Source organism: Telmatherina bonti, assembly GCF_933228915.1.
Source record: "Telmatherina bonti genome assembly, chromosome: 3".
NCBI lineage: Eukaryota > Metazoa > Chordata > Actinopteri > Atheriniformes > Telmatherinidae > Telmatherina > Telmatherina bonti.
Window position 1 is genome coordinate 39,486,981 of NC_136621.1, and position 26,704 is coordinate 39,513,684.

Below are 26,704 nucleotides of genomic sequence, written 5' to 3' on the forward strand. Positions count from 1 at the left end.
ATGACGGACGCAGACAAGTTCCTGTACGGGGACCGCAGCTCGGTGATGGACCCTCTGGCTCAGGCCGACTGGGCCACCAAGAAGCTGGTGTGGGTTCCCAGCGAGAAGCTGGGCTTCGAGGCCGGCTCGGTCAAAGAGGAGATGGGAGACGAGTGTGTGGTGGAGCTGGCGGACTCTGGGAAGAAGGTGACCGCCAGAAAATCCTCCCGTTGGAGCCGTTAACGCAGAGAAACACCTTTTTATCGTCTCGTTTCTGTAAATTTCAGGTGAAAGTCAACAAAGACGACATCCAGAAGATGAATCCGCCAAAGTTCAACAAGGTGGAGGACATGGCGGAGCTCACCTGCCTGAACGAGGCGTCCGTGCTGCACAACCTGAAGGAGCGCTACTACTCGGGGCTCATCTATGTGAGGGGAACTGGTAACGTTGCAGAAGTGTGTTTGCTCAGAAGGCCTCGGCTCACGCTGCTCTCGTGTCTCAGACATACTCGGGTCTTTTCTGCGTGGTCATCAACCCGTACAAGTACCTGCCCATCTACAGCGAGGACATCGTCAACATGTACAAGGGCAAAAAGAGGCACGAGATGCCCCCCCACATCTACGCCATCACCGACACGGCCTACAGGAGCATGATGCAGGGTAAGGCTGCTCGCTTTCTCTGCACACCATGTTCCTGTTGGAGCTCCAACTGACTTTACGTCCTTCTCTGCCTCCAACAGATCGAGAGGATCAGTCCATCCTTTGCACGTACGTCTTTGTTTTATTCCTTTCATCGGGTTTTACTGTTTGATCAGTGATGTTCTGCAGGCTTTCAGTGTTTCCTTGCTCCAAACGGCTTGACTCAAACGAATGTGCCATTAGAGAACATCATAAGCTGTTGGAACTATTTAATTTGAGGGAAGTAATTTGGAGCAGGGACAAAGTGAAAACCTTGAACTGCAGCCCTCATAGAACTGGATTATATCTCCCTCCTTCAACTCATCTGTCTCGGATTAATTTAGAATTCACATGTTGACCATTTAAGTTTAATTAAGTGCATTGGAGCAGAGATACATTAAAAATCTGAAGAACTGCAGCCCTCACAAAACTGGATTATCTATCCCTGCTTCAGATGTTTCCTGCCCCAACAAATCTGACTCAGATTAATGGGTAATTTACATGCCTGACGAATTTAATTAGAATCAAGTGCGTTTGAGCAGGGAGACACTGAAAACCTGAAGATCTGCAGCCTTCAAAGTACTGGATTCTCTCCCTGTTTCAGATGTTTCCTGCTCCAACTCATCTGACTCAGATTAATGGGTAATTTACATGCCTGATGAATATAATTAGAATCAAGTGCGTTGCAGCAGGGCACATGGAGAAACCTGCCAGACTTTGGTCAATTCTGGAGTGCTTCCCGACTCTGCAGCTACTGTGTGAATCTGGTTTTATGGCGTCTGGATGGAAAAACTAGAAGCTTTTGGAGGTTTAAAAGCTGCAATGAGAGTTAAAATTAACGTTGTTGGAGGAGCTTGAAGTGAGAAAAGATTACCTGGATTACACCTGAAGAGAACTCCGCTCCATCAAACCAGGACATGCAGACACGGACTTATTATAGATAACAAATTTATTGACAAAACGAGGGAGAAAAGCAGCGTTTCGACCAACAGCAGTTACTGATCTAATCCAACCTGGTTTACAGATCAGTAATCTGGTCCAGAATATCAACCAGAACTACTTCAGATGCTACAAACCAAAGTAGGAAGGATATTTTTATCAATATTTCTGTCAGAAGACTCCTTTTTTAATATTTTCAGCGTAAACAAACATGGATGCAGCACCGGGAACGAAACCAGCTGCTGTCAGACTGGAAGTTTCCAGTTATTTTACTGGTGTGACCCACTTCAGACCAGTTTCTGCTGAATGTGGAACCTCCAGACCTTCATATGGGGGGTACATGCCTGTCAGATTATTCTAAAGGGAAACGGTGTATTAAAACATGAAATGAGGATGTGTGTGTGTGTGTCCACACACCTCCTACATCATGTTTATCCGTCTACGTGTGTTTAGACGGTGTATCACATGAATGTGGCGTTTACCTGCGTCGACAGGAAGCATTAAAACGTTTTATTGTACGAAACAAATGGAGTCTGGAAGACAAGCTGCAGAAACAAACATGAAGAAGTGGACTTGGTGGTATTTCTGATGGTTCTGAGGCGAATTGACGCCCCGTGTCGGGTCTGTTTGTCCTGCAGGGGCGAGTCGGGAGCCGGAAAAACCGAAAACACAAAGAAAGTCATTCAGTATCTGGCTCATGTTGCTTCATCCTTCAAGTCCAAGAAAGACCAGGTTAGTCAGAAAAAACATGTTTTTTTCTGGATTCTTTTCCTTTCCTGGAGGATTCCAGCCCCTCCCTCCCTCCTCATCCTCTTCACTCGCTCCTCTTCGCCATCCTGATCAGTAAATTTCCATGTTCGTCCTTCTCGGAAAGCGTCCTGCTTCCACAAGCTGCGAGGCGGCAGCTGAACATTCCTGTTTCAGGCCCTGACGTGCTCCGAAGCCACTGAAGTGAAGCCGAACTCGGCTCTGTGTGTTTGTGCTCCCCCTAGTGGACATCTTTATAACTGTAAGACGATGTGTTTAATGACCTTTAAATGAGAGACGTTAAACTGTCTTCTTCTCCCTCTCCAGGGCAGCGCTGTACTGTCACATGTGAGTGAGATGTCTTGCAGCTCCAGAAGCTTCATACTAACAAACCGTCGTCTTGTCTTTGCATGGGTGTTGCAGGAAACCTGCTCATACGTGGCCTGCAGCTTCCAGCGAGCTGAGCTCTGCGTTCAGACGTTTGCAGCTGCGCCGCTTCTTCTACAAGCCGCGGCGTGGAACTTGAATCCAGGAAAACTAATGATCCGTTCGGGATCGTTTCTGTTGTAGGGATAGTAAATCTTGTTTTGAATGAATTCTGCAGGATAAGCATGAAAAGCTGGCGCAACTGGAGGTTTCCCACTCCATCCAGCGGCTGACTCCGCTACCGTTGCTGTGCAGAGGGTTTATATTTGTGCTCCTGCGTTTCCTTTGGGGATCTTTTGCTAACCTGCTTCTCGTTTGTCCTTTTTGTGTCTGCGCTGACGCCTCGCAGGCCTTTTAGCTTGAATGGGCTTGCCGCTCTGCAGGGATGAACAGTATGCTGGAATGTGCAGGATTTGGTTTGGGGGGTGTGTGTGTGTGTGTGTGTGGGCAAAACAACCCCTGAAGAAGTCATTGTCTTTAAAGTGCTGCAGGATTTGTGCCAATAAGGCGCTGCGTGTCATTTATGTGTGCAGATACAGGAAAATGCATGATTTAATGTCACGCTTGCTGAACTCGAGCTGCGATAACATTAGCTGGAATCTCATCCTGTTCTGTCTTCATCAGGGAGAACTGGAGAAGCAGCTTCTGCAAGCCAACCCCATCCTGGAAGCCTTTGGAAATGCAAAGACAGTCAAGAACGACAACTCCTCCAGATTCGTAAGAATGCTTTAAAGTGATTTTAGCGCTTTGGGTGAAAGCTGTAAGAATGACCTTTAATTCACTCAAAACCAGAAAATCTTGCTGTGCATCAAGCTGGAAATACCCGAGGCTCAAGTTTCAAATAAAAACATGTTAAGTGATCAGCTACCAGCGAATCAGCAGGTTTTTCAGACTGCAGAAGAAGAAATGAAAACAAAACGTCTAAACGAATATTTAAAAATGATAGAAGAGAGAGAAACCATTCAATGAGGCTCATTAAAATCGGTAAATGAGTGTTTGAGCTAAAAACGCAGCTTTGGAAACTTTCAGGTCTGGTTTCTCCTGGAAACATCTTTGGGTCTAAATGAGTTGAAAGCTGAAACTTAGACAGTTACGAGACAATCGGAGGTTATTTTAGGAAGAAAAGTCTGGAACCAAACCCTGTCTCCCCCCCCCCCCCCCCCCCCCCCCCCCCCCGGCATTTCACTCTGATCTGATTCGTTCTTCTCACGGCCGGAGTTTCCCCGTACAGACACTGGTTTTATGTCAAAATGGAGGAGTTCAGGTCTGCTTCAGACAAACTTACAGAGCAAAGAGGCTGCGCCTGGCGGGCGGAGATGCGACTAATTACAGATGCAGCGCCGTGCACAGCTGCGTTGCTGCGAGCCTCCCGTTCAACACAACCTGGATTCTGATTATTTAACTCGTCACTGTTTAAATTCTCTTTGCTTCAGGGTGAAATAATTAAATAAAAATAACAAAATAAAAATAATCCATGCGTTCCTGCAACCCTTGTTGTGTTGACGGCTGATATTCATCTGATTCGGTGTTTCGGTGCATGAACACTGATGGTGAAAAGTTCCTGTTTGACACGTTAAACACACAAAGCTGTCTATATTTCAGGTTATTTCTAATAGTCAAGGTTTTGCGGCTCTACTTGATGTCTAGTCGAGTGGAAAAACCTCTTTATTGGTAAAAGTTTAAAACTTTTGTCCAAACTAAGCAAAAAAAACCCGTTAATGTTGCTGTTTATCGTTTCAAAGGCTGCAGATGAATCTAAAAACACTAAAACTGCTTTTTTTTCTGCCTGCTTTGTAAAAATAGTCGTATTTAAACCTTGTTTTCATGCCAGCTGTCAGTTTCTCAGAAAACTCCTGATGAGCTGAGACCGATTTTAAATATGAACCCGATTTCCTCTTTCAGGGGAAGTTTATCAGGATCAACTTCGACGTGAACGGATACATCGTTGGAGCCAACATTGAAACTTGTATCCTTCTGAGATCCTGCAGCAGCGGTTTGTCAGCGCCTGGATGTTTGTGTGATGGTTCGTCCTTGACTGAAGGTCAGATCTGCTGGAGAAGTCTCGCGCCATCCGTCAGGCTAAAGAGGAGAGGAGCTTCCACATCTTCTACTACATGCTGTCCGGAGCTGCAGACAAGCTGCGCTGTGAGCATTCAGACCCTGCTGTTGCAACGCGCATGTTGTAACGGGAAGTTGCTCCATGACCGACTGCAGGGTTGGCTGAAAGCGACCTGCAGCTCGAGCGTGGAGATGCTTCCTCAACGCGAAGCTTTCAGAGGCGTCAGAAATGACGCCCAAATCGCTGTTTTCCTGTTTTTCACTCTGACAGAAATAAAATGTGTGAAACTCTGTTTTATCCCTTTCCAGCTGATTTGTGTCTGGAAAATTACAGTAAATACCGTTTCCTGTCCAACGGAAACGTGACCATTCCAGGACAGCAGGACAAAGACATGTTCACGGAAACCATGGACGCCTTTCAGATCATGAGCATCCCAGATGAAGAGAGAACCGGTACCGCTTTATTTTGCTTTCGTTTTTCTGTTTTTTTTTCTTTTTAATTTTATATTTTAATTTTATTTTTTTTAATGAAATTTTACATTTTGTTCATTTAAATTTTTTTATTTTTTTAAAATTTTTTTTTAGGATTGCTTATTTAGATTTCCAACAAATTCCACCAACAGAATCTAATTTATAACAATTTTTAAAGACCAAATGTGGTAGATTGATTTTCTTTTGTCATATTTAAATGGTCATTTATAGTATACTTCCATTTTAAAACTTTGTGATTTAACTGTATTTAACAATTTACTGTATAAATCAATAAAAATGTATTTTATATTTTTATTGTAGATTTAATAATTCTCATATTTAAATTTCCTATTTTTAATAAAAATTAAACTTTTTATTTGTATTTAACATAATGCATATTTTCTAATAATAATGTAATGTAATATAATGCATACATTGTACACATATTAACAAAATATTGTAGGTTTTGTATATTTTCTCATGATTAAAATTCTTGTACAGTTTGTTTTATAAAACATGTATGGAATATAAGTTTTATTTTAATCTTATTTATCCTTTTTACACTGAGACAAAGTTGGCCATTACAGGGTATTAGTGTGTGTGTTTATACATTAAATGATGTATTCTTTATTGAGTAGGAGTGTATTGATGCAAACAGAGCAGATTGTAAATTAACTTCATGGAAATGAGACATGAAATCTGTTTGTTTTTTTTCTTCTTCAGGTCTGCTGAAGGTGGTCTCTGCCGTCCTGCAGCTGGGAAACATGACCTTTAAGAAGGAGCGTAACTCCGACCAGGCATCCATGCCTGACGATACAGGTACGCACTTCCAAGCACAGCATCATCCTCCTCCTCTGTTCCTGCGCTCCGTTTCACTCATTTCATCCTTCATCCTCGCCTCATTTCACCCCCAGCGGCCCAGAAAGTCTGTCACCTGCTGGGGGTCAATGTGACCGACTTCACTCGCGCCATCCTGTCCCCCAGAATCAAGGTGCATCATCCGGACCGTCATTCATCCGTTTGTTTTATGGCTCATTTCGTTTAGTCTCCATGATGATGAACATATGAGTTTGGTGTGACGTTGTTGTTCCTGAAGGTTGGCAGGGACTACGTCCAGAAAGCTCAGACCCAGGAGCAGGCGGAGTTTGCTGTGGAGGCTCTGGCCAAAGCTTCTTATGAGAGGATGTTCCGCTGGCTGGTCGGGAGAATCAACAAAGCTCTGGACAAAACCATGCGACAGGGAGCCTCCTTCATCGGGATCCTGGACATCGCTGGATTCGAGATTTTTGAGGTATGGCGTTGAAGGCTGAACTAGACGCGTGTTTCCTGTGGTTCTGGGTTTGTGTCGTCAAGGCGAACTCCGTCCGAGAGAGAGAGGTGTCAAAGATTAATCAGATTAGAGGAGCAGCTTCACTTCATAAGCTCATCCTGTTACAGGAATTCACATGCAGCAAAATCCCGTTAGACAGAAAAGTCTCGTGTGGCTGGACACCGTGACATGTCCCGAAAGTACTTCATACTGTAAAGTACTTCAGTGTTATCACACACATTAACTTAAAGTACCAGCTTGTATTATTAAAGGTGCAGTGTGAAGAGTTACTGCCATCTAGTGGTAAAAACAGGCGTAGAAATGACTTAAAACTCCAGCTATAAATGTACGGTGGCTGTAAGTGGACAGAATTCCTTCAAATATAAATGTTTTTATGTGTAATTGGATGCAGTGGCCTCAGGTGCAGCATTTACTGCGCTACAGGTAACTACATGTTTACGGTCTTCTATGGTGCTTTTGAAGGCGTTTGTGCACCAGCATGCTGTAAAAAAACACAAAATCATGGATTTCGACGAGAAATTTTCCAGGAAACTGACAAAAAAAAAATAGAAACAATCTTTCATTTGCTTTTCTGTTGTCACTTAAAGGTACATTATGTAGAATTATTGCCATCTAGTGGTAAAAATGAGTCATGACTTAAAATGCCAGGAACGGCTGTGAATGGACGGTGGCCATCATTGGCCAAAATTCCTCAGTGTGTTCTGTGTGGGGATCCAGTGGTCTCGTTGGTTCCTTTTCAAGTCGTCACTTATTCTGAACATTGTTTTTAGCTCCTATTGAACGCATCCAGTGCTGCAGTTTTAAAGCTTCCGACATAGTTCTGTCCTTTCAGAGACACTGTAGTAAAAATGGTGGCCGCTACTGTGTAGAATACAGTGAGTAGAAATGCTTTATTCTCTGTATAAAATGATTAAATGCCAATAGAAGTTTTTAGTTATTAAAATATTCTTAGACTTTTTGATGAAGTTGCGTGCGACACTGTGAAGAAATTAAAATTACATATAATAAAAAAACACTAAATTTATCCCTGAAAGACAAAAAATATTTTGTATATTTGAATACTATTTGATAATAAAAATACTTGCAGATGATTGTTTTCATGAGTTGGATGAGTTTCAATCGAAACGGAAGTTGTTGGGTTTTTTTTTTTTTTTTTTTCTTTCCCATTGGAGGGACTTCAGTTGGTGATGGTGTGAAAGTTTTCCACTAGATGTCAATAAAACTGATCTGACAGCTGCAACAAATGCAAATAAATACAACGGGACTTAAAAATAAAAAGCAAATGGATTCAAATGAATTCAGGTTTTTAAATGTTTTGGGTTTAAATTTATTTAAACTCTGTCGAGGTTGAATATTGAACAGAGTTAAAGGATAGTGGTGTTTAAAGTTCTTCCACTTAGAACAAAGCATGTTTTTTTTGTTTTTTTTTTATTAAAGCAGCTCTTTTAGCTCCCTGTAAGTACTTGGAAAACTTACTCTGTAAAAAGGGAAAAGGCATATGAATGAACATGTAGATATGCAAGATTCTAAGCAGAGTGCTGGGTTGTTGGCAGATCAGCTGCAGAAAACACAATGCAATCCAACATCAGCAGCAGATTAAAATAAACAATAGGAAAAAATTATATGTAAACATATCGAACACTGTGCATCTGTTAAACTACATGAAGCTCATGCTGATGTTTCTGCATACTGGTTTATTTAAAATGCTACAAATGTTCACATTTTCATCACTTAAGTCTGGATCATTTAAGTTTGAGACTGAATTATTTTTCGACTTTTGAACTTTCGGTCAGGAAAGCTGAAAGGTAAAATGAAGTTTTTCTTCCTAATGGATATTCTGGATAATTGTTTGTTCTTCTCTCTTGCAGCTGAACTCGTTTGAGCAGCTGTGCATCAACTACACCAATGAGAAGCTCCAGCAGCTCTTCAACCACACAATGTTCATCCTGGAGCAGGAGGAGTACCAGAGGGAGGGCATCGAGTGGAGCTTCATCGACTTCGGCCTGGACCTCCAGCCCTGCATCGACCTCATTGAAAAACCTGTACGAAGTCTGTTTTTATTCTCTCTCCAGGCATCAAACAGGCAGCATTTTCAGAGGAGTGGTGCCTCCACCAGACGTTACTCATCCTGTTTCTGCAGCAACCAGCTGTGCAGAATGAGTAACTCGCAGTTCAGGGTCGGCTGACTTCAGTCGTTCTTTTTGCTCCTTGCAGACTGGTCCTCCCGGTATTCTGGCTCTGCTGGATGAGGAGTGCTGGTTCCCCAAAGCCACAGACAAGTCTTTTGTGGAGAAAGTAGCGCAGGAGCAGGGAAATCACCCCAAGTTCCAGAAGCCCAAGAAACTCAAGGATGATTCAGATTTCGGCATTATTCACTATGCTGGGAAGGTAAGATGAACTGTTGGAGCAAAAATGTAACTAAACTATTTACTATTAGATAAAAATGATAAAACTGTGTCTGATCAAATCAACACTTTTCTCAGCATAAGCCAGTAGGCAGGTGCTGGTCATCCCTGAATGGTTTTCAGCTGAGTCGTTATACTTTGAGGTGTCCTAAACTCAGCATGTATGTTGGTCAGAAAAAACTAGAAATACAAAATCACCGGCCACTTTACTAGGTCCACCTTTTAGCACCAGATTGGACCCGTTTCCCCTGCAGAACTGCAAACTGTTGGTGTGATAGATTTAACAAGATGGAAAAATTTCTGAGATTTTGCTCCATATTGGTGTAAAGCATCACACAGTTGCTGCACATCACCATGAGAATCTCCCATTCGACCCATAGACCGTATATGAAAGATGGACGGTGCCTCCGGCAGTGAAAAGTGAAGTGCGGAAGTGCATAAAACTGCAGTTCCCCCTTCATCCACTAGGGGTTGCAAAGCAGAGCAAATCTCCATAGACTCCCATGTTAAAAAGACCAACTTCAGAGCAGAAGAAAACATGTTTGCAGCAGAAATAAACATGTTTGCAGTCTGGTACAAAAACATTTTAGGTTTAATAGGTCAGGTTTACCTTCATGACAACTGTGGAAAGAGTGAATTTTATTCTATTGCCTGTTTAAAAGTAATCTCGAAGTTCAGCATATTTAGGGGCGTGTCCTTTTGATTGACAGGTACTCGATCTCCTGCTTCAAGTCAGAAGAACGTAGAATAACTGCGGTTTTTAGCCGGTTAACAATGTGACTTAGCTTTAACCCACTTACTTCCGTTAGCTGGTTAGCTCCTGTTATCTCCAGGTTAGCTCTTTAGTTACAAGCAGCTTGGAGTTCATTCAATGTCAATCATCCACCATGACGCTCACAGCCCCCCCTCTCAGCTCCACCTCTTTGACCATATTTGTATTTTCCGGGTGAGACGACACGCATGCACCTGCTAAGATGGCGATGGTAGGAACCGCCCACCGAGCTTCAATTCAGCTCTTCAGAAACCTACGGGTGCCGTCACGGAGGCTCCGCCCATCTTTAATGGACATAGCCTATGTCTATGGTTCCACCACCTCATCATGAGAATCTCCCGTTCCACCACAACATTAACAAGCAGTTGTGCAGGCGAACCCGGTAAACTGGCCATTGAGAAGATTCTGTGCCTTAGGTGTAAATATTTACCACTAAATGGCAACAAAGACCACATTGTGACTGACTTCATGGCTCCTGGTAGTTTGAATTTCACAAGTAGTTTTTCCTCTTCATAACAGAGAAGACAACCAATGTTTTATTAAATTCAATGTGTTCCCTGTGGTGCAGGTGGACTACAAGGCAGATGAATGGCTGATGAAAAACATGGATCCCCTCAATGAGTGTGTGGCCACTTTGCTCAACCAGTCGACAGACAAGTTTACCTCTGATCTGTGGAGAGACAGTAAGCTCTGGGATTGAATATAAATGTTACATCAGTTTTTAGATGCAACGTTTCTTTTGCCCTGCAGTTTCCAGTTAAACGTATCATTTCATCTTTTCACAGTGGACCGAATTGTTGGCCTGGATAAGGTGGCGGGAATGTCCGACTCGATGCACGGAGCTTTCAAAACCCGAAAGGGCATGTTCCGCACCGTTGGCCAGCTGTACAAGGAACAGCTGGGGAACCTCATGGCCACGCTCAGGAACACCAACCCGAACTTTGTCCGCTGCATCATCCCCAACCACGAGAAGAAGGTACCCAGCGCTAATCGCCCTCAAGCTGCACTGCAGATGTCTGCAGGTGTTGTTGCAAACAGTTTTACCTGTAGTCGCTGTTTATTCTCGTCAGGCTGGAAAGCTGGAGCCTCACCTGGTTCTGGACCAGCTGAAGTGTAACGGCGTCTTGGAAGGGATTCGTATCTGCCGACAGGGCTTCCCCAACCGCATCGTCTTCCAGGAGTTCAGACAGAGGTGAACATTTCAGAATTTTTCTTTGAAGTGACATTTACTTGGGAATTACTCGAACGCTGAAATCGTAAATCTCATTCAAACCAATAATGCGTTCTACGGACTTGCCTTCTCACCTGTTGCAACAACGGTAGCCTCCAGGAATCAAAAAGCCTCAAACACTGACGAAACCCCGTCTTATCACACTTTATGTAGTGTCCACTCAAGTGAAGAGGTTCATGACTTCATAAACACTACATCACGTTTAGTCCGGTTCAGCCTGGTTTCCTCCTCTGATGGAACTGTATGTTTGTGGTTTGTCGCTTTCGTAGCTGCATTTACAACAAGCGGGTGTTTACCGTGACTTGGAAAGCAACTGACTCCAGGTAAACATCCACTTCTGTGACAATGCAGCTGCTGGATTTTAGCAGGATTTTCCATCATGCTGCCTATGCTAACAAACAGCACTTGCTAACTTCATGAAAACGGTTAGCTTTAGGCTAATTTAGCTTTACTGGTGGAGAAAAAAGCCACAACTTCAGCGTTTTTATAGTTTCTCAACTTCGTGAGCTCCTTCCATTCTTGCCAAGGTAGCAAGCCTCTCTCTGAAGTTCTCCTCCAGTGTCTCCATCGCTGTGTGTGGTAGAGATCCACAGTGATGGAGACGGGAAAACCATCCATCCATCTTGTGCCGCTTATCTGGGGTCGGGTCACGGGGGCAGCAGCCTAAGCAGGGAAGCCCAGACTTCCCTCTCCCCAGCCACATTTGCCAACCCTCGGGATCCCCCCGAGGAACGCCTCGGAGGGATCCCGAGGCGTTCCCAGGCCAGCAGAGATATAATCCCTCCAACGTGTCCTGGGTCTTCCCCGGGGTCTCCTCCCAGAGGGACGTGCCTGGAACACCTCACCAGGGAGGTCCAGGAGGCATCCTGACCAGATGCCCGAGCCACCTCAACTGGTTCCTCTCGATGCAGAGGAGCAGCGGCTCTACTCTGATCTCCTCCCGGATGACCGAGCTCCTCACCCTATCTCTAAGGGAGAGCCCGGCCACCCTGCGGAGGAAACTCATTTCAGCCGCCTGTATACGAGATCTTCTTTCGGTCACGACCCACAGCTCATGACCATAGGTGAGGGTAGGAACGTAGATCGACTGGTAAATGGAGAGCTTCGCCTTCTGGCTCAGCTCCTTCTTCACCATGACAGACCGGCGCAGAGTCCGCATTACTGCAGACGTCGCACCGATCCGTCTGTCGATCTCACGCTCCATCCTTCCCTCACTCGTGAACAAGACCCCGAGATATTTAAACTCCTCCACTTGAGGCAGGACCTGACTCCCGACCCGGAGAGGGCAATCCACCCTATTCCGGCTGAGGACCATGGTCTGATTTGGAGGTGCTGATTCTCATCCCAAAATAAAAAAGACAGGAAAACATTTTTTTATATTCCACATTGACGCAATTTGTCCCTCATCGGCAGCTGCAGTTTCAAGATGGCGATGTATAAACAAATCTAAAATTATTTGTTTACGAGTGTGTCGGATATTAGCGGAGGTCGTTAAACACTGATGTAAATGCATCTAAATGCCCTGAGAAACATAAAAATGTTGCAGAATCTCCCTTAAGTGTGATTTTTGTTTTAGTTTTGTCCAAAATTTCTAAAGCAAATTTATATTTGTGTTCAGTTAAACTTAAGGTTATAAAAAGGTTACTTTAGAGTCGATGGGATGCTAATGCGTCATTTATAGATCTGTTCCCTGGTTGACTTAAAAAAAAAACTGAAGCATATTTGCAGCAAATTAATTTTATCATTTTATTCTGTCAGGTATGAAATCCTCACGCCGAACGCCATCCCTAAAGGCTTCATGGACGGCAAGCAGGCCTGTGTGCTCATGGTAGGAAGAGCGATTGGTTTTCTTCTCAACACGTTCCCTTCGCCTCTGAACTGCGTTTTTATCCTCCGCGTCAGATCAAAGCTCTGGAGTTGGACTCGAATCTGTACCGCATTGGTCAGAGTAAGGTGTTCTTCAGAGCTGGAGTCCTGGCCCACCTGGAAGAGGAGAGGGACATGAAGATCACCGATGTGATCATCAACTTCCAGGCCTGGTGCAGAGGATACGTGGCTCGCAAGTACGAAGGGTCAAGTCTTTCATGTTTCCTCCTTTTTTATTTTTTCTCAATGACACAACTTTTTTTTTCCTTTGTTCATTTCCAAAAATCCAGAGCCTTTGCCAAGAGACAGCAGCAGCTGACCGCCATGAAGGTCATCCAGCGGAACTGTGCAGCGTACCTCAAGCTGAGGAACTGGCAGTGGTGGAGGCTTTTCACTAAGGTGGGACAAACTAAGGCAGTTACATTCAGGCTTTGTGTTTCCTTACAGGTGTAACTGGGGACATTTGTTTCAAACTTTGCCATCCTCATACTTCTGTGTATCTTTAATGTTAGGTCAGTTTATCCTCTAGGGGGCAGTGCTGAGTTCAGTCCACCTTTTGACTCCGGTTGGTGGTGTTAATGCACCGCTTTAATCTTAACTGTCCACGAACACCAGAAGAGAACCATAGTTCTTTTGCTGTTCTTCTTCTGGTGCTTTTTATTTGTCAATCATATCTGGGTTCGGCCTCCCAGCGGCCTTGGAGCGGAGCAAACCCCCCCCCCCCCCCCCCCCCCCCCCCCCCCCTCTGGGAATTTCCCTCTGGGATGAATGAAGTATCTTTAAATTGGATTCCTGCACCTTCTTCCTCTCTTTCTTCTCTGGTTTGTCCCTTTCTCTGTTTGTGTGTGCAGCACAGCTCAACACTGCCACTGTATTTTCCAGCCTATCACTCCGTTTTCTGTGTGACTGATAGCTACAGGTTTCAGACTCCTGGTCTGGAGGTCGCTGCATTTGTTCCACGGTAAAGTCACCATCTTTTCTCAACTTGGTTTTCAGGTGAAGCCTCTGCTGCAGGTGACTCGGCAGGAGGAGGAAATGCTGGCTAAAGAGGAGGAGCTGGTCAGTGTGAAGGAGAAACAGCTGCAAGCTGAGGAGCAGCTGAAGGAGTACGAGTCCAAGCAGCAACAGGTGGGAGTCGGAGACAAACTGCTTTTAGTCATTAGTTAAACCTGAGGGTTCAGGTAACGGTTCTGTCGGACATACACTTGTAGGTTCAGAAATGCTCAGGCGCCGGCTCATGTCGGAGAACTTTAGCAGTGGGATGTTTATAACCAGTAGGTACTTTAGATCTTGTGACCAAAGCCTGGTGGAGAAAAACTAAGGGAGACTGAGCTTTCTCTGTCCCATGACTTTGGATCTCCTGGTGGCGCTCTTTAATATCTATCAACAGCTTTGACATAATTTGTCTGTATTTTACCTTATGGATAAAGTTTTACTTACTTGCTCCTCGGGGAGATTAACGTCACTTTACCTGTGCTCCGCCAGCTGACTGCAGAGAAGCTGGCTCTTCAGGAGCAGCTCCAAGCCGAGACGGAGCTGTGTGCCGAGGCAGAGGAGATGAGGGCCCGGCTGGCCCTCAGGAAGCAGGAGCTGGAGGACATACTGCACGACCTGGAGTCTCGCCTGGAGGAGGAGGAGGACAGGGTCTCTCAGATGCAGAACGAGAGGAAAACCATGCAGCAGAACATCAAGGTCTGCCGAGCTCCGATGGAGTGGAAGATGTCTTTTACTTCTGATTTTACAGATCTGTTTGTGGCTTTCCTCCAGGATCTGGAGCAGCTGCTGGAAGAGGAGGAAGAAACCAGACAGAAGCTTCAGATGGAGAAGGTCACCACAGATGCCAAACTAAAGAAGCTGGAGGAGGATGTCATGGTGCTGGACGACCAGAACAGCAAGCTCAACAAGGTCTCTCATTGGCTCAACTTGGGCCAGAATTACCCGTCCATGTCCTCATGATGGTGATAAACAGAAATGCTTTTTTTTTTTCTTGCTTCAGGAGAAGAAGCTGCTGGAGGAGAGGATCTCTGAGTTCACCACCAACTTGGCTGAGGAGGAAGAGAAGTCCAAAAGCTTGCAGAAGCTGAAGAGTAAACACGAAGCCATGATCACAGATCTGGAGGGCAAGTCTTGAGTTTTTCTAAAACACATCTCCAGCGTGGATATGTGCTCACATTTTATTGCATGTTAAACACAGATCGTCTGAGGAAAGAGGAGAAGGCGCGTCAAGAGCTGGAGAAGAACCGGCGTAAACTTGAGGGCGACTCCACCGAGCTTCATGACCAGATCGCAGACCTGCAGGCTCAGATCGCCGAGCTGCGAGCTCAGCTGGCCAAGAAGGAGGAGGAGCTCCTGGCTGCTCTGGCCAGGTTTGAAACACATTTCTTTTATTTCTTTAGTTTTTTCCAAAATCAAATAGCATTGCAGGTTTTCAGCTTGTATTTTTAACGCCTTTTCTGTTTCCTGAGAACTCTTCTGTACGATGTCTTCTTGAACAACCAGGATTGAAGAGGAAGCTGCTGCCAAGAACATGGCCCAGAAGAACATCAGAGAGCTGGAGGCCCAGATCTCTGAGCTCCAGGAGGACCTGGAACTGGAGAGGCAGGCACGCTCCAAGGCCGAGAAACACCGCAGGGACCTGGGGGAGGAGCTGGAGGCCCTCAAGACTGAGCTGGAGGACACTTTGGATACCACTGCAGCACAGCAGGAGCTGAGGTAACTCTAAACCAGGGGTCACCAACTCCAGTCCTGGAGGGCTACCATCCTGCAGGTTTTAGTGTTTCCCTGGTACAACACATTTGATCCAAGTGAAAAGGTTCTCCAAGAACTTGTCATCTTCTGCACCTGCCTGTTAATGAGCCATTGATTTGGGTCAGGTGTGTTGTACCTGGAAAACACTAAAACCTGCAGGATGGTAGCCCTTCAGGACCGGAGTTGGGGACCTCTGCTCTAAACCCTGGAGATGACGGCACTTTCCTTTCAGATGAAAGAAACTCTGGACTCTGTATTGAATACTTCCAGGCCAAAACACTTGCATGATGTTGCGTCATCCCAACGTTAAAATGCATGAAGCTCAACCCTTTTAACAGTGATGTAGTGGTCTCTCATAAAGGAGGTATACTGTCAATTTTTTGCTCTTTTAAAATAACAGGAAAAGGAAGCCCAGAAAATGTGAAACGTAAAACTTCTGTTTAATTTACCCTAAAAACCCAGCAGTATATTTACTGTGTCGCATCATTTCTTCTCTTCGGTTTCATGGAAGAAGAGTTATGAAATGACTAAACCATGACTGGCACACAGACTGGTTCATAGACACGTTTACATATATCTGTATATAAATGTTCATGCTAAAGTTAATAACTCCACCAGTGTAGCATCGGGAACCTCCGCTGAGCTACATGTGTAGGACCGTACATAACTGTAAAAGCAGCTTCACATCAGGCTTTAGAAGTGGATATACCCAATGCTGACTGAAAAAGAAGTGTGTATACTCTGTATACCTGTGTATACCCTGTACTACACCACTGCATTTTCAGTACAATGAACTTACAGACCTTTTCAAGGACAGCCTCAGCTGTCAGATTACGGATTACTCCTGACTGGGACCTGCTGGAAATTTGTCAAAGCCTCTGAGTTGTGAAGGACGAGAGAAAAATTTCACATCTTTCCTTTGGTTTTCTTCTTCAGGTCCAAGCGTGAGACAGAAGTTGCTCAGCTGAAGAAGACTTTGGAGGAAGAGGCCAAGACTCACGAGCAGCAGATGGCCGACATGAGACAAAAACACAATCAAGCGTTCGAGGAGCTCAATGAACAACTGGAGCAAGCCAAAAGGGTAAAAACTAAACAAACGTTGAAAGAAAGCTGCCACCTTGGACGTTTAAACGTTGGTAACGTGACACGCGTTGCTTCTGCAGAACAAGGCGTCGATGGAGAAAGCCAAGCAGGCGCTGGAGAGCGAGTGGAATGAGCTGAAGATCGAGCTGAAGACGCTGACGCAAAGCAAAGGAGACTCTGAGCACCGGCGCAAGAAGGCCGAAACCCAGCTTCAAGAACTGCAGGTCAAACATGGAGAAAGCGAGCGACGGAGACAGGAGCTCGCCGAGAAGATGACGAAGATGCAGGTAGGATGGAGGAACTCTGCAGGCTGAAAGGTAAAGGTGTTTACTCCTGAGAGGGAGGATTCACATGTTCTCGTTTGTCTGTTCAGGCAGAGCTAGACAACGTTAACGGCCTGCTGACCAACGCCGACAGCAAAAACATCAAAACCAGCAAGGACCTTTCTTCAATGGAGTCTCAGCTGCAAGACACACAGGTATAAACACCACAACGTGTGTGTGTGTGTGTGTGTGTTACCGCCGGCTGGTTCCTGCTAAAGCCTGCTGGCGTTTACCGTTAGATTTACTTTTTAAATGCAGAATAAACTTAAACTGGGTTTGTTCGGAAACCAAATCCAGGATTTGTCTCATTCTTCCTTTGAAACTGCAGGAGCTGCTCCAAGAGGAAACTCGTCAGAAGCTTTCCCTTTCCACCCGCCTGAGGCAGCTGGAGGAAGAGCAGAACAACCTGCGGGAGATGCTGGAAGAGGAAGAGGAGAGCAAGAAGAACGCCGACAAGCAGGTTTTCACTCTACAGGCTCAGGTTGGTCAACGCATGTTAACTATTTATCTTTTATTTGAACAAGGGACAGAAGTGGTATTTCCTGGTCCAGAAAGTAGAAGTCCTGCCATGTTTTTAGATCTACCTGTACATTTAGAACAGGTGTTTTCACTAACAGGCTCCTTTACCTGGCAAATAAACTGCTTATTAAATTCAGCTGGTTTGGTGACTGGTTGGAACAGCTGCCGGACTGGACTTTTACTTTCTGGATCAGGAACTGCCACCTCTGACGAGAGATGCAGCGATACGAGTATCGGCTATCGCTCTGATACTATCTTTGTGTTCTTGTAGTATTCAGTATTTTTATACTACAAAAACCAGATACCAATGTTGAAATGAGGGCTTAACAAACGGCAAAGTTAATTCATTTGCTTCCTGTTTATGTTGTCTTTTAATTACTTTTATTTATTCTTAATTTTTAATCAATAAATGAACTTTATGTATTAATATTTCTGTGTATTTTCATACAACTTGGTCTCATAGTTTCCATCCATCTTCAGATAAAATTTTACCTTTTTTTTCCCTGCTAATTTTTTTTCACTCCGTTGCTATTTCTGCTCAGACTGAGGTCGTCGCTTCAGTGATTGTCCTTGTATGGCGAGTAGGGCCCCAGCACTGCAGCCCTAGGGCACTGCAACCCTAGAGCTGCAGTGCTGGGCTCCCACGACCCACACAAGGACAAACGGCAGTTGTGCTCACAGTGATTGTCCTTGTTTGAGTAGTTGTGGTAAATAAAACGAAAATAACCACAATTTGCGATGCAACCCTTGTGGAGCTAAACAGTTAGCCCTAGGGGACCAAAACCCTAGAGCTGCAGTGCAGGGCTCTGATTTCAAAAACACTTTTAGTATCTTATAACACACTGACCATCACATCTCAGTTAATCATCACCACAAAAGAAAAAAAAAAATCAAAGCGCACACGCACCTTATTGTATTATTTCACACACATGCAAACTAAACTGATGCGGAGCCCCACCCCACCGATTGTGTTTTGTCCCTCCAGCTGGCAGAGATGAAGAAGAAAGTGGAGCAGGAGGCCTCGTTGCTGGAGGCGGCTGAAGAAGGCCGCAAAAGGGTTCAGCGGGAGCTGGACGGCACATTGCAACAGCTGGAAGAAAAGATGGCAGCTTACGACAAACTGGACAAGACAAAGACCCGTCTGCAACAGGAGCTGGATGACCTCCTGGTGGACCAGGACCACCTGAGGCAGATCGTGTCCAACCTGGAGAAGAAGCAGAAGAAGTTCGACCAGGTAACCTGTTAACTATACAACGCGAGTTTGAAGCAGGTGTCCAGTTAAGCCCAGAGATGCTGCAACACAGCAGTATCAGTTGTTTTAGGCAGAGGTTAAAGCTGAAAACTTGTATTCTTAGTGTGTGAAGCCAGTTTTTTCAGTCTGATTCAGATCCTTTTGTCATTTTAAAATACCAATAAATTAAAGACAATTCAGTCTGTCACCTGGATTGATTTACCCAGATATAAAGGATCTGAATACGACAGCACTGGTAATTACACCCAAGGTTTTCCCATCTCAGTATGCTCGCAGAAAAGGGGCGGAGTTTGTAAGGCCTGACCAGACGAATACTACTTACCAAATGCAATACTGTTGCCATAGCAACAACCAGAAAGGGATGCAAGAACATAGTGTACTTTTAACGTGTAAATTGGTGAGTTTATTAATCGATGGGACAATATAAACGGACCGCTGTCTGATTGCTCAATTTGAATTTATTATTGCACAGACGTTTCTTTACATTTTCCATCCCACAACCTATTTCAGTGTCTTTAGTTGGAATATCACTTTCTCACCATAAATTTGATCTGGTTCCCCCCCACTCCATTGCTATTCCTGCTCAGACTGTGAGGTCGTTGCCACAGTGATTGTCCTTGTATGGCTAGTAGGAGCCCTGCACTGCAGCCCTAGGGCACCACAACCCTAGGGCTGCAGTGCAGGGCTACGACTACCCACACAAGGACAAACACAGCAGTTGTGCTCGCAGTGATTTCTTCTTGTTTGAGTAGTTGTGGCCCTGCACTGCAGCTCTAGGGTTGTGGAGCCCTAGGGCTGCAGTGCATTTGTAGTAAATAAAACGAAAATAACCACAATTTGTGATGCAACCCTTGTGGAGCTAAACTGTTATGGGAACAAGAACAAAAACGTACTTCAGAGTGGTTGGTGATTAGATTTTATTTCTTCATCCAAAGGATAAATCTATCCCTGAAACCTCCTTTTTACAGTCTGCTAACATGGACGGGATGTTCTAAGAAGCCATTTTCCAAGAGACCTGATTAGTCAGGAGGTGGTGGTTTTTATACTCATTCATCTCTTATTCAGAATAAAAGGTGCTCTGGAGCAAGTTCAGCATAAGTTACCATGGTGATTTACCCCAGTAAAAAGAAAAAACAGCTTTGTAGTCCAGACAAACCCAGGATTAACCCTGAAGTTACCTGGATGAGAGAAATCCAGCTTCCTCGTTCAGACCTCTGGTCAGTGTTTTCAATCCAGGATGAAACCAGTCTGGTGGTTTCTCCTCAGGCTGACCCCTGATCAGATAAGCTAGATATGATCAATGATATTCCAGTTGGCCCTGCGATGGACTGGAGAGCTGTCCAGGGTGTACCCTGCCTTTCGCCCAGAGACTGCTGGGATAGGCTCCAGCTTCCCCACAACCCTTCATCGGGCTAAGCGACTGGGAAAATGAGTAAATATTCCAGTTGTTACAGCAGCAAGGAAAAAGCTGAAGATTGAAAACTGACATGAATAGAAATGCTATTAAAACAAAGAGGATAAAAGTATACAGCAGTATTAGGATTTACAGTAGGCGCATAATGCTGTGCAGCTTTATGCAAATTAACACTTATTAGTGTCATGGTAATAAACTGTGGAGCTAAATTGTTTTATTTCCCGACTCAATGTCATGGATTGTTTTGATTGTCAGATGTTGGCGGAGGAGAAAACTATCTCCACTCAGTATGCTGAGGAGCGTGACAGGGCCGAGGCTGAAGCCAGGGAGAAGGAAACGCGAGCGCTGAACTTGGCACGTGAGCTGGAGACCATGACGGACCTGAAGAATGACCTGGACCGAGCCAACAAACTGCTCAAAGCAGAGATGGAAGACCTGGTCTCTTCCAAGGATGATGTCGGCAAGAGCGTAAGAGCAAACATTTAGTTATGAAGTGCTGAGCTAACACTGGGGACAGAAAATAGGGGTGTTCACTCCTTTCTGGATCTACTAACTCCTAATGTCCTTTTGTAGGTCCACGAACTGGAGAGGTCGAAGCATGCCATGGAGCAGCAGCTGGAGGAGATGAAGGTTCAGCTGGAGGAGCTGGAGGACGAGCTGCAGGCCACGGAGGACGCCAAGCTGCGTCTGGAGGTCAACATGCAGGCCATGAAGGCTCAGTTTGACCGAGACCTGCAGGCCAGAGACGAGCAGGGAGAGGAGAGAAGGAAGCAGCTTGTTAAGCAGGTACGATGTCTGACAGCAGCATTTAGGTCTACGTCTTATGGCTCGACTGAAAACTCTTCTACACCTTCAGGTGCGCGAGATGGAGGCTGAGCTGGAGGAGGAGCGCCGGCAACGATCTCAGGCCCTCTCCTCCAAGAAGAAGCTGGAGATGGACCTGGTAGAGCTGGAAACCCAGATTGATCTGGCTAACAAAGGACGTGATGATGCTCTGAAGCAGCTGAAGAAACTCCAGGTGAGTCCATTTATTGGCACAAACGTTGCACCACAATGCTGACGACGTACACGAGCTGAGCGGCTGCTCATCAGGAGCCTTTTCACCAAAACCACCAGGAGATCTTCGCTATTAAATACTTAATTCATCAAAACGGAGAAATAAAGTTGTTTGGCTCAGATAGAAAAAATTAATTTTCTCTGCGATCAGCTCAACAAAAGTGAAGTAAAATGACAGTATTGAGTCTGATAAATCCACTGGTTCCACTATTCCCACCGATTTCTTCTGGATCGGTTCTAATGAGGCACGTGGAGATTCTTGGCTCGAGTCTGGCTGCAGAGACGAGCCGCCACTGGCGTGCTGTGATTGAGCTCGCATGCATCGTTTGGGTTAGAAGACTGAAGTTGAAGACGTTAGACTTAAGCCTGTTGCATAGTCCATGAAGACTTTGTTCTGATCCAGACAGTTTCTACTCGGCGAGAAGCTTCGTCCGCAGCGGCGTGGCGATAAATCCCAGCCTGATTGTCACCTGTCTGACACACTAACATGGATCTCTTCCCTCCAGGCTCATATGAAAGATCTAACACGGGAGCTGGAAGAGCTGCGCATGTCCAGAGATGAAGCCGTCAACGGGGCCAAGGAGATGGAGAAGAAGCTCAAGGCCCTGGAAGCAGACAACCTGCACATCCAGGAGGTAGGAGTCCAGAGGAGCCTCATGTCGGACAGGAGTCTCAGGATTTAGTCTTTCCTAACTGCATCGGTCTGAATAAACCGTCTTCCATCAGGATCTGGCCGCTGCAGAGAAGCTGAAGAGACAGGCTCAGGCCGAGAGGGACGAGTTCCAGGATGAGATGAACAGCAGCAACAGCAAGAAGTAGGGAGCCAAGCTAGCAGTTGTTTCTAACAGATGTGTTCCAGAAGCGTTCATACCGACGCCGGCTGCACGTCGGATTCATCGTAACGTGGTGATAAGATCCAGTTTCTTGCCGTTTCTTCGTCAGTTCGCTGCTGGCAGACGAGAAGAGGAAGCTGGAGGCTCAGATCTCTCAGCTGGAGGAAGACTTGCATGAAGAGCAGCTCAACACCGAGATGATAAACGATCGTCTGAAGAGGACGACGCTGCAGGTGAGCTCGCTGGGCGCCAACGTTGGCGTTTCCTGTAGCAACGACTCGACACGAGGAGAGACGGATGAGCAGAGTAACGAGTTACTTTTACTTGAGTTTCTGGGGGGGAAAAGTACTTTTGTATTAAGGTTTTATCAGTTTCACCAATCAGAAGCAGCCATGCAGTCACATGACCAACAAACCATTTCAAGTTAATTTATTTTCATTTAATAGAATTATATAATTCATATTTATATGTAATATGTAATAATTATATAATGTACATAATGATATAATCTTAAATGAATGTACATAATATAATTTACATTCATTTAAGATTATTGAAATGTATTTTAAGGATATGGTAGTTTATTTGATAACTTCTGTATTTTAATTTAAGTTTACTTTAAGTTTATTTAATTTTTTTTTAACCTTAAAGTTTATTAAATTTAACATTATCTTTACATTTTTTATTTTGATTTATTTTATTTTAAATTGATAATATAAAATAAACTTAATTTAAAAGTTTTGTTTGAAATCAATTTTAAATGACTGTTAAAATTTGATATTTTTAGATTAATTTATTTAAACTGTATTTTATTTAAGTATCATGTAGGTTTATGTAGTGTTTAATTTACATTTAATGAACTTTAAAAGATGGAGTATGTAAGATTTTCAAAATAAATTAACTAATAAAATAACTACAGTCATAATTAGTTTTTTGTAATGTAGGTTCCAGTCTGTTCATATTTGATGCGTAATTAAATTACAAGTTTAATTAATGGGAAATGACAAAAAGCACTTTTTTTTTTTTTTTTTTTTTACTGGTCAGAAAACATTCAAGAAGGGTCTTTGTCATTACTTAAACTTGTAATTTAATAACACATCAAATATGGACAGACTGGAACCTACATGTTAAAAAAACAAAAAAACAAAACTAATTGTGATTGTAGTTATTTTTTAATTTTTTTAAATATTGAAAATCTGACATACTCCACCTTTAAATGTGTTCAACTAAATTAATTTTATTCAACCTTAACTTTATTTAAAGGAAATTTTATTTCTTTTTATTTAATAAAATCTTTTTTTTTTTTCAGTTCAGATTTATTTTGACTCCAACCTTCAGAAAACAGGTTAAAGTGAAATAATCAGATCAGAGGTGAAGTTACCAAACATTGGCATCAAATCAATAAAATGGAACGTATACAGCTTTTTATTTATAGCAGCACAAAGTGCTTTCATAGCAGAGATTAAGTATCATATAAAAATAAGCTTCACATAGCCAAACATAAAACCAAACCACCAACACTGAATCATCCATGATCTATTAACAAGTTTGTAATAAATAAATTAATATGGAACAAACGTGCGTCTAAAGTTTCAGCTTCTTCTGTTTTTAAGTCAGTCATGATGAAGATTAGAAAAGCTTTTCTGAGGGGTGTGACACAAAGTTTAATCTTAGAAATGTTTATGTAAAAGCTGCGTAAACTAATCAGATGCTGCTAACATGCGCAGCGACTCGCATCCTTTCTAAAAGGAATCTGGAGAATCTGGAAGTGGTTTTAACCCCGTTCTGTGTGGAACACCAGGCTGAGCAGCTGACCACAGAGCTGGCGGCAGAACGCAGCAACTCGCTGCAGCTGGAGGGCGCTCGTTCTCAGCTGGACCGCCAGAACAAGGAGCTGAAACTGAAGCTGCAGGAGCTGGAGGGAACCGTCAAGTCCAAGTACAAGTCCACCATCACCACCTTGGAGGCCAAGATCGCTCAGCTGGAGGAACAGCTGGACCTCGAGTCCAAGTGAGCGCCGTGTGCACATCTGTGTTTCTGTTTCAGCTCCTGGTTTGTTGCATTGTGGTGTTCTGCTCGTGTCAGGGAGCGGCAGCAGGCCTCCAGGCTCACCAGGCGCACGGAGAAGAAGCTGAAGGAGGTGCTGATGCAGGTCGAGGATGAGAGGCGCCACACAGAGCAATACAAAGACCAGGCGAGTCTCTTCTGCTTTTCTTACCGTTTCGTTGCAGGAGAAGAGGTTTAGTCCTGGTTTCACGTCCTGAATGAAACCTCTCTGCAGACGGAAAAAACAAACAGCCGAATGCGTCAGCTGAAGCGTCAGCTGGAGGAGGCGGAGGAGGAGCTGACCAGAGCCAACGCCAACCGCAGGAAGCTGCAGAGGGAGCTGGACGACGCCAACGAGGCAACGGACTCCATGAACCGCGAAGTCGGCACTCTGAAGAGCAAGCTCAGGTAGCGGCGCCTCGCTTCCACGCAAAGCCTCGTTGAAGCAGATCATTTAGGTGTCAAACTCCTCCAGGTTTCTGTTGTCTCCCTGCTCCAACACACCTGATCAACATTTGAATCAGCTGTGTTAGAGGGGAAAGAAGAGAGACCCGCCAGATACCAGTCCTCTAGGACGGCAGTTTGACACCTTGAGACGGTGGACACGGCTGCGCTGAAGGATCCCACACGCCAAGGGATAAAGAAACTCGTGTTTAAGTTTGTTGGTTCATCAATACGAGGGGTCAAAGTCTAGGAGAGTCCAAGTGGAAAAACAATTTTTAGGATCAATCCTTTATTTGTTTAGGATTTTATTCATTTTCATTTTCTGCTTTTTTAATTTCAAACAAAAAAAAGGACTTTTAAAAGAACAAATAAATAAAATAAGCTTAAGTTATAAAAATATCTTATTTTTTTATTTTTAATTTTCAGTTTTTAGATCTTTCATTTGAGGTTTTATTGATGATTTTTATGTGATATTTCTGCTCAGAACTGAAGTTGATTAAAGGATTTAACCCCCAAAAAAGCAGAAAAAATATTAATTTGTACTTTTTGAGCAGTTTTTTTTTTTTTTTTTGGACGTGGACATTTTTATCCTTCCGCGGGTCACAAATTAAACTGAATGTTGAACACAAATTAATTTCTAATCAATCCAGCTGTCTAACTGCGTTTGTGTGTTTTTAACTCAAGACGTGGGGATCTGCCGTTCAACATGCGCCGTGTGCTGAATCGCAGCGGCCTGGACAGCGACGACGACGGCGACCTGGCAGCCGACGCGTCCGAGCCTGCAGCCGAGTGAGCGATGGAGAAGATCCGACGTGGAAACATTTTAAACGTCTCATACGACGTGCAAACCGCTTTTTAGAATATTTTTCTATGCAAACAAAGCAAGATTTATAGCCTTATATCCTCCACTTTCCATTTAACTCAATATTTGGCCAAATTCTCAAATATCTCACTGAATGTAAACTTTTTTTTGTTACAAAGCTTTTGCAAATATTTTCTTGTGCTTTTTTTTCCTACTTAATGGTACATTATATCAAATACTATATTTGTAACAAGCCACTGCAGTTTTCTTCGGGCGAACGTGCTGATTCTTAGGTTTATTTTTGCTTGTTTTGCACACAGTGAGTTTTCTGGGAGTTTTCATGCTGTTTTTGTTTTTGTTTTTTTTTTTACCTCCAACTAAATTACACAACAAGCAACACAAAGCACGAAAATCTTCCCTTTCTGGGGTGTAAATGAAATATGGCAGAAAGGATTTACTGTCGTTTGTTGCCATATCTTCTCCTACTTCACTGGTTTTCCATTTCACTTCTTGGTGACGGGTCATTAATGGTTTTACTCTCGCCACATCAGACGGGGTCTCTGTCAGCGCGTTGGCCTCTGAATGCAACATGTTTTAGTATTAAACACAACCAATGTGTAAAACCTGTCAAAGATGCCAAGGTTGTAAGGCGAAATGTTCTGAAATGCCTTAAAGCAATAAAGTGATGAAATATAAAGTATTGCATCTTTTTATTTTTGCTTTTAACCTTTTAATGCCTCCCAGATACTCTGGATTTTGTGTAAAACATGCATGAAAATGATCTGCAAATCCTTTTAACCTGATATAAAATGGGTACAAGGATATTTAATGTTCAAACTGGAACTTTCTCTTTTGTAAATATTGTCTTGAGTTTGATGCTGCATGACATCCTAGTAAAGCTGGACGGTTTTACCTTTTGACAAGGTTCAACAAGCGTTTGGGAACTGAGCAGATTAGCTGAAGTTTTGTAGGTGAAATTCAGCTCAACAGTTCGTTAAGTTGTCTCTGTTGTAGTACTCTGTGCTTCATAAAGCACCAGACATCTCCACTGGGAGACTGCTTTGGACGGCAGGCCAGTCTAGTACTATGAAGCCATGCTGGTGCAACACCTGGCTTTGTCCTGCTGAAATATGCAACATTGAAACACAAGCACGGGGGCTCGGTGCCGTCTGAAGTGACAATCCTCTGATTTAGATGGTCCCCAGTGCCATCAGCGTCCACAGATGTCCCTGAAAAAGGTTTTGCTGAAGAGAGGCATGTGTTGCTCTAAAACCTGCATGAAC

General features: G+C 44.0%; 1 protein-coding gene across 1 annotated transcript; it reads left to right on the plus strand.

The window, feature by feature from the left end:
- Positions 1-25,470, plus strand: myh9a (myosin, heavy chain 9a, non-muscle; the record flags this gene model as incomplete). Its single annotated transcript, XM_079238260.1, has 41 exons — positions 1-186; positions 267-407; positions 482-638; positions 719-746; positions 2,234-2,345; positions 3,393-3,485; positions 4,671-4,734; positions 4,815-4,913; positions 5,136-5,279; positions 6,021-6,116; positions 6,212-6,288; positions 6,394-6,588; positions 8,496-8,669; positions 8,842-9,015; positions 10,373-10,487; positions 10,590-10,780; positions 10,875-10,996; positions 12,794-12,863; positions 12,938-13,098; positions 13,192-13,300; positions 13,898-14,029; positions 14,387-14,593; positions 14,669-14,806; positions 14,898-15,021; positions 15,096-15,267; positions 15,401-15,613; positions 16,586-16,730; positions 16,813-17,019; positions 17,106-17,210; positions 17,384-17,536; positions 18,560-18,808; positions 20,496-20,708; positions 20,814-21,026; positions 21,097-21,258; positions 21,803-21,931; positions 22,023-22,111; positions 22,239-22,362; positions 23,931-24,139; positions 24,215-24,323; positions 24,411-24,583; positions 25,304-25,470. 41 exons carry the CDS (start codon positions 1-3, stop codon positions 25,410-25,412), a joined length of 5,883 nt encoding a protein of 1,960 aa, XP_079094386.1. The 3' UTR covers positions 25,413-25,470.
- Between the last annotated feature and the right edge of the window lie 1,234 nt (positions 25,471-26,704).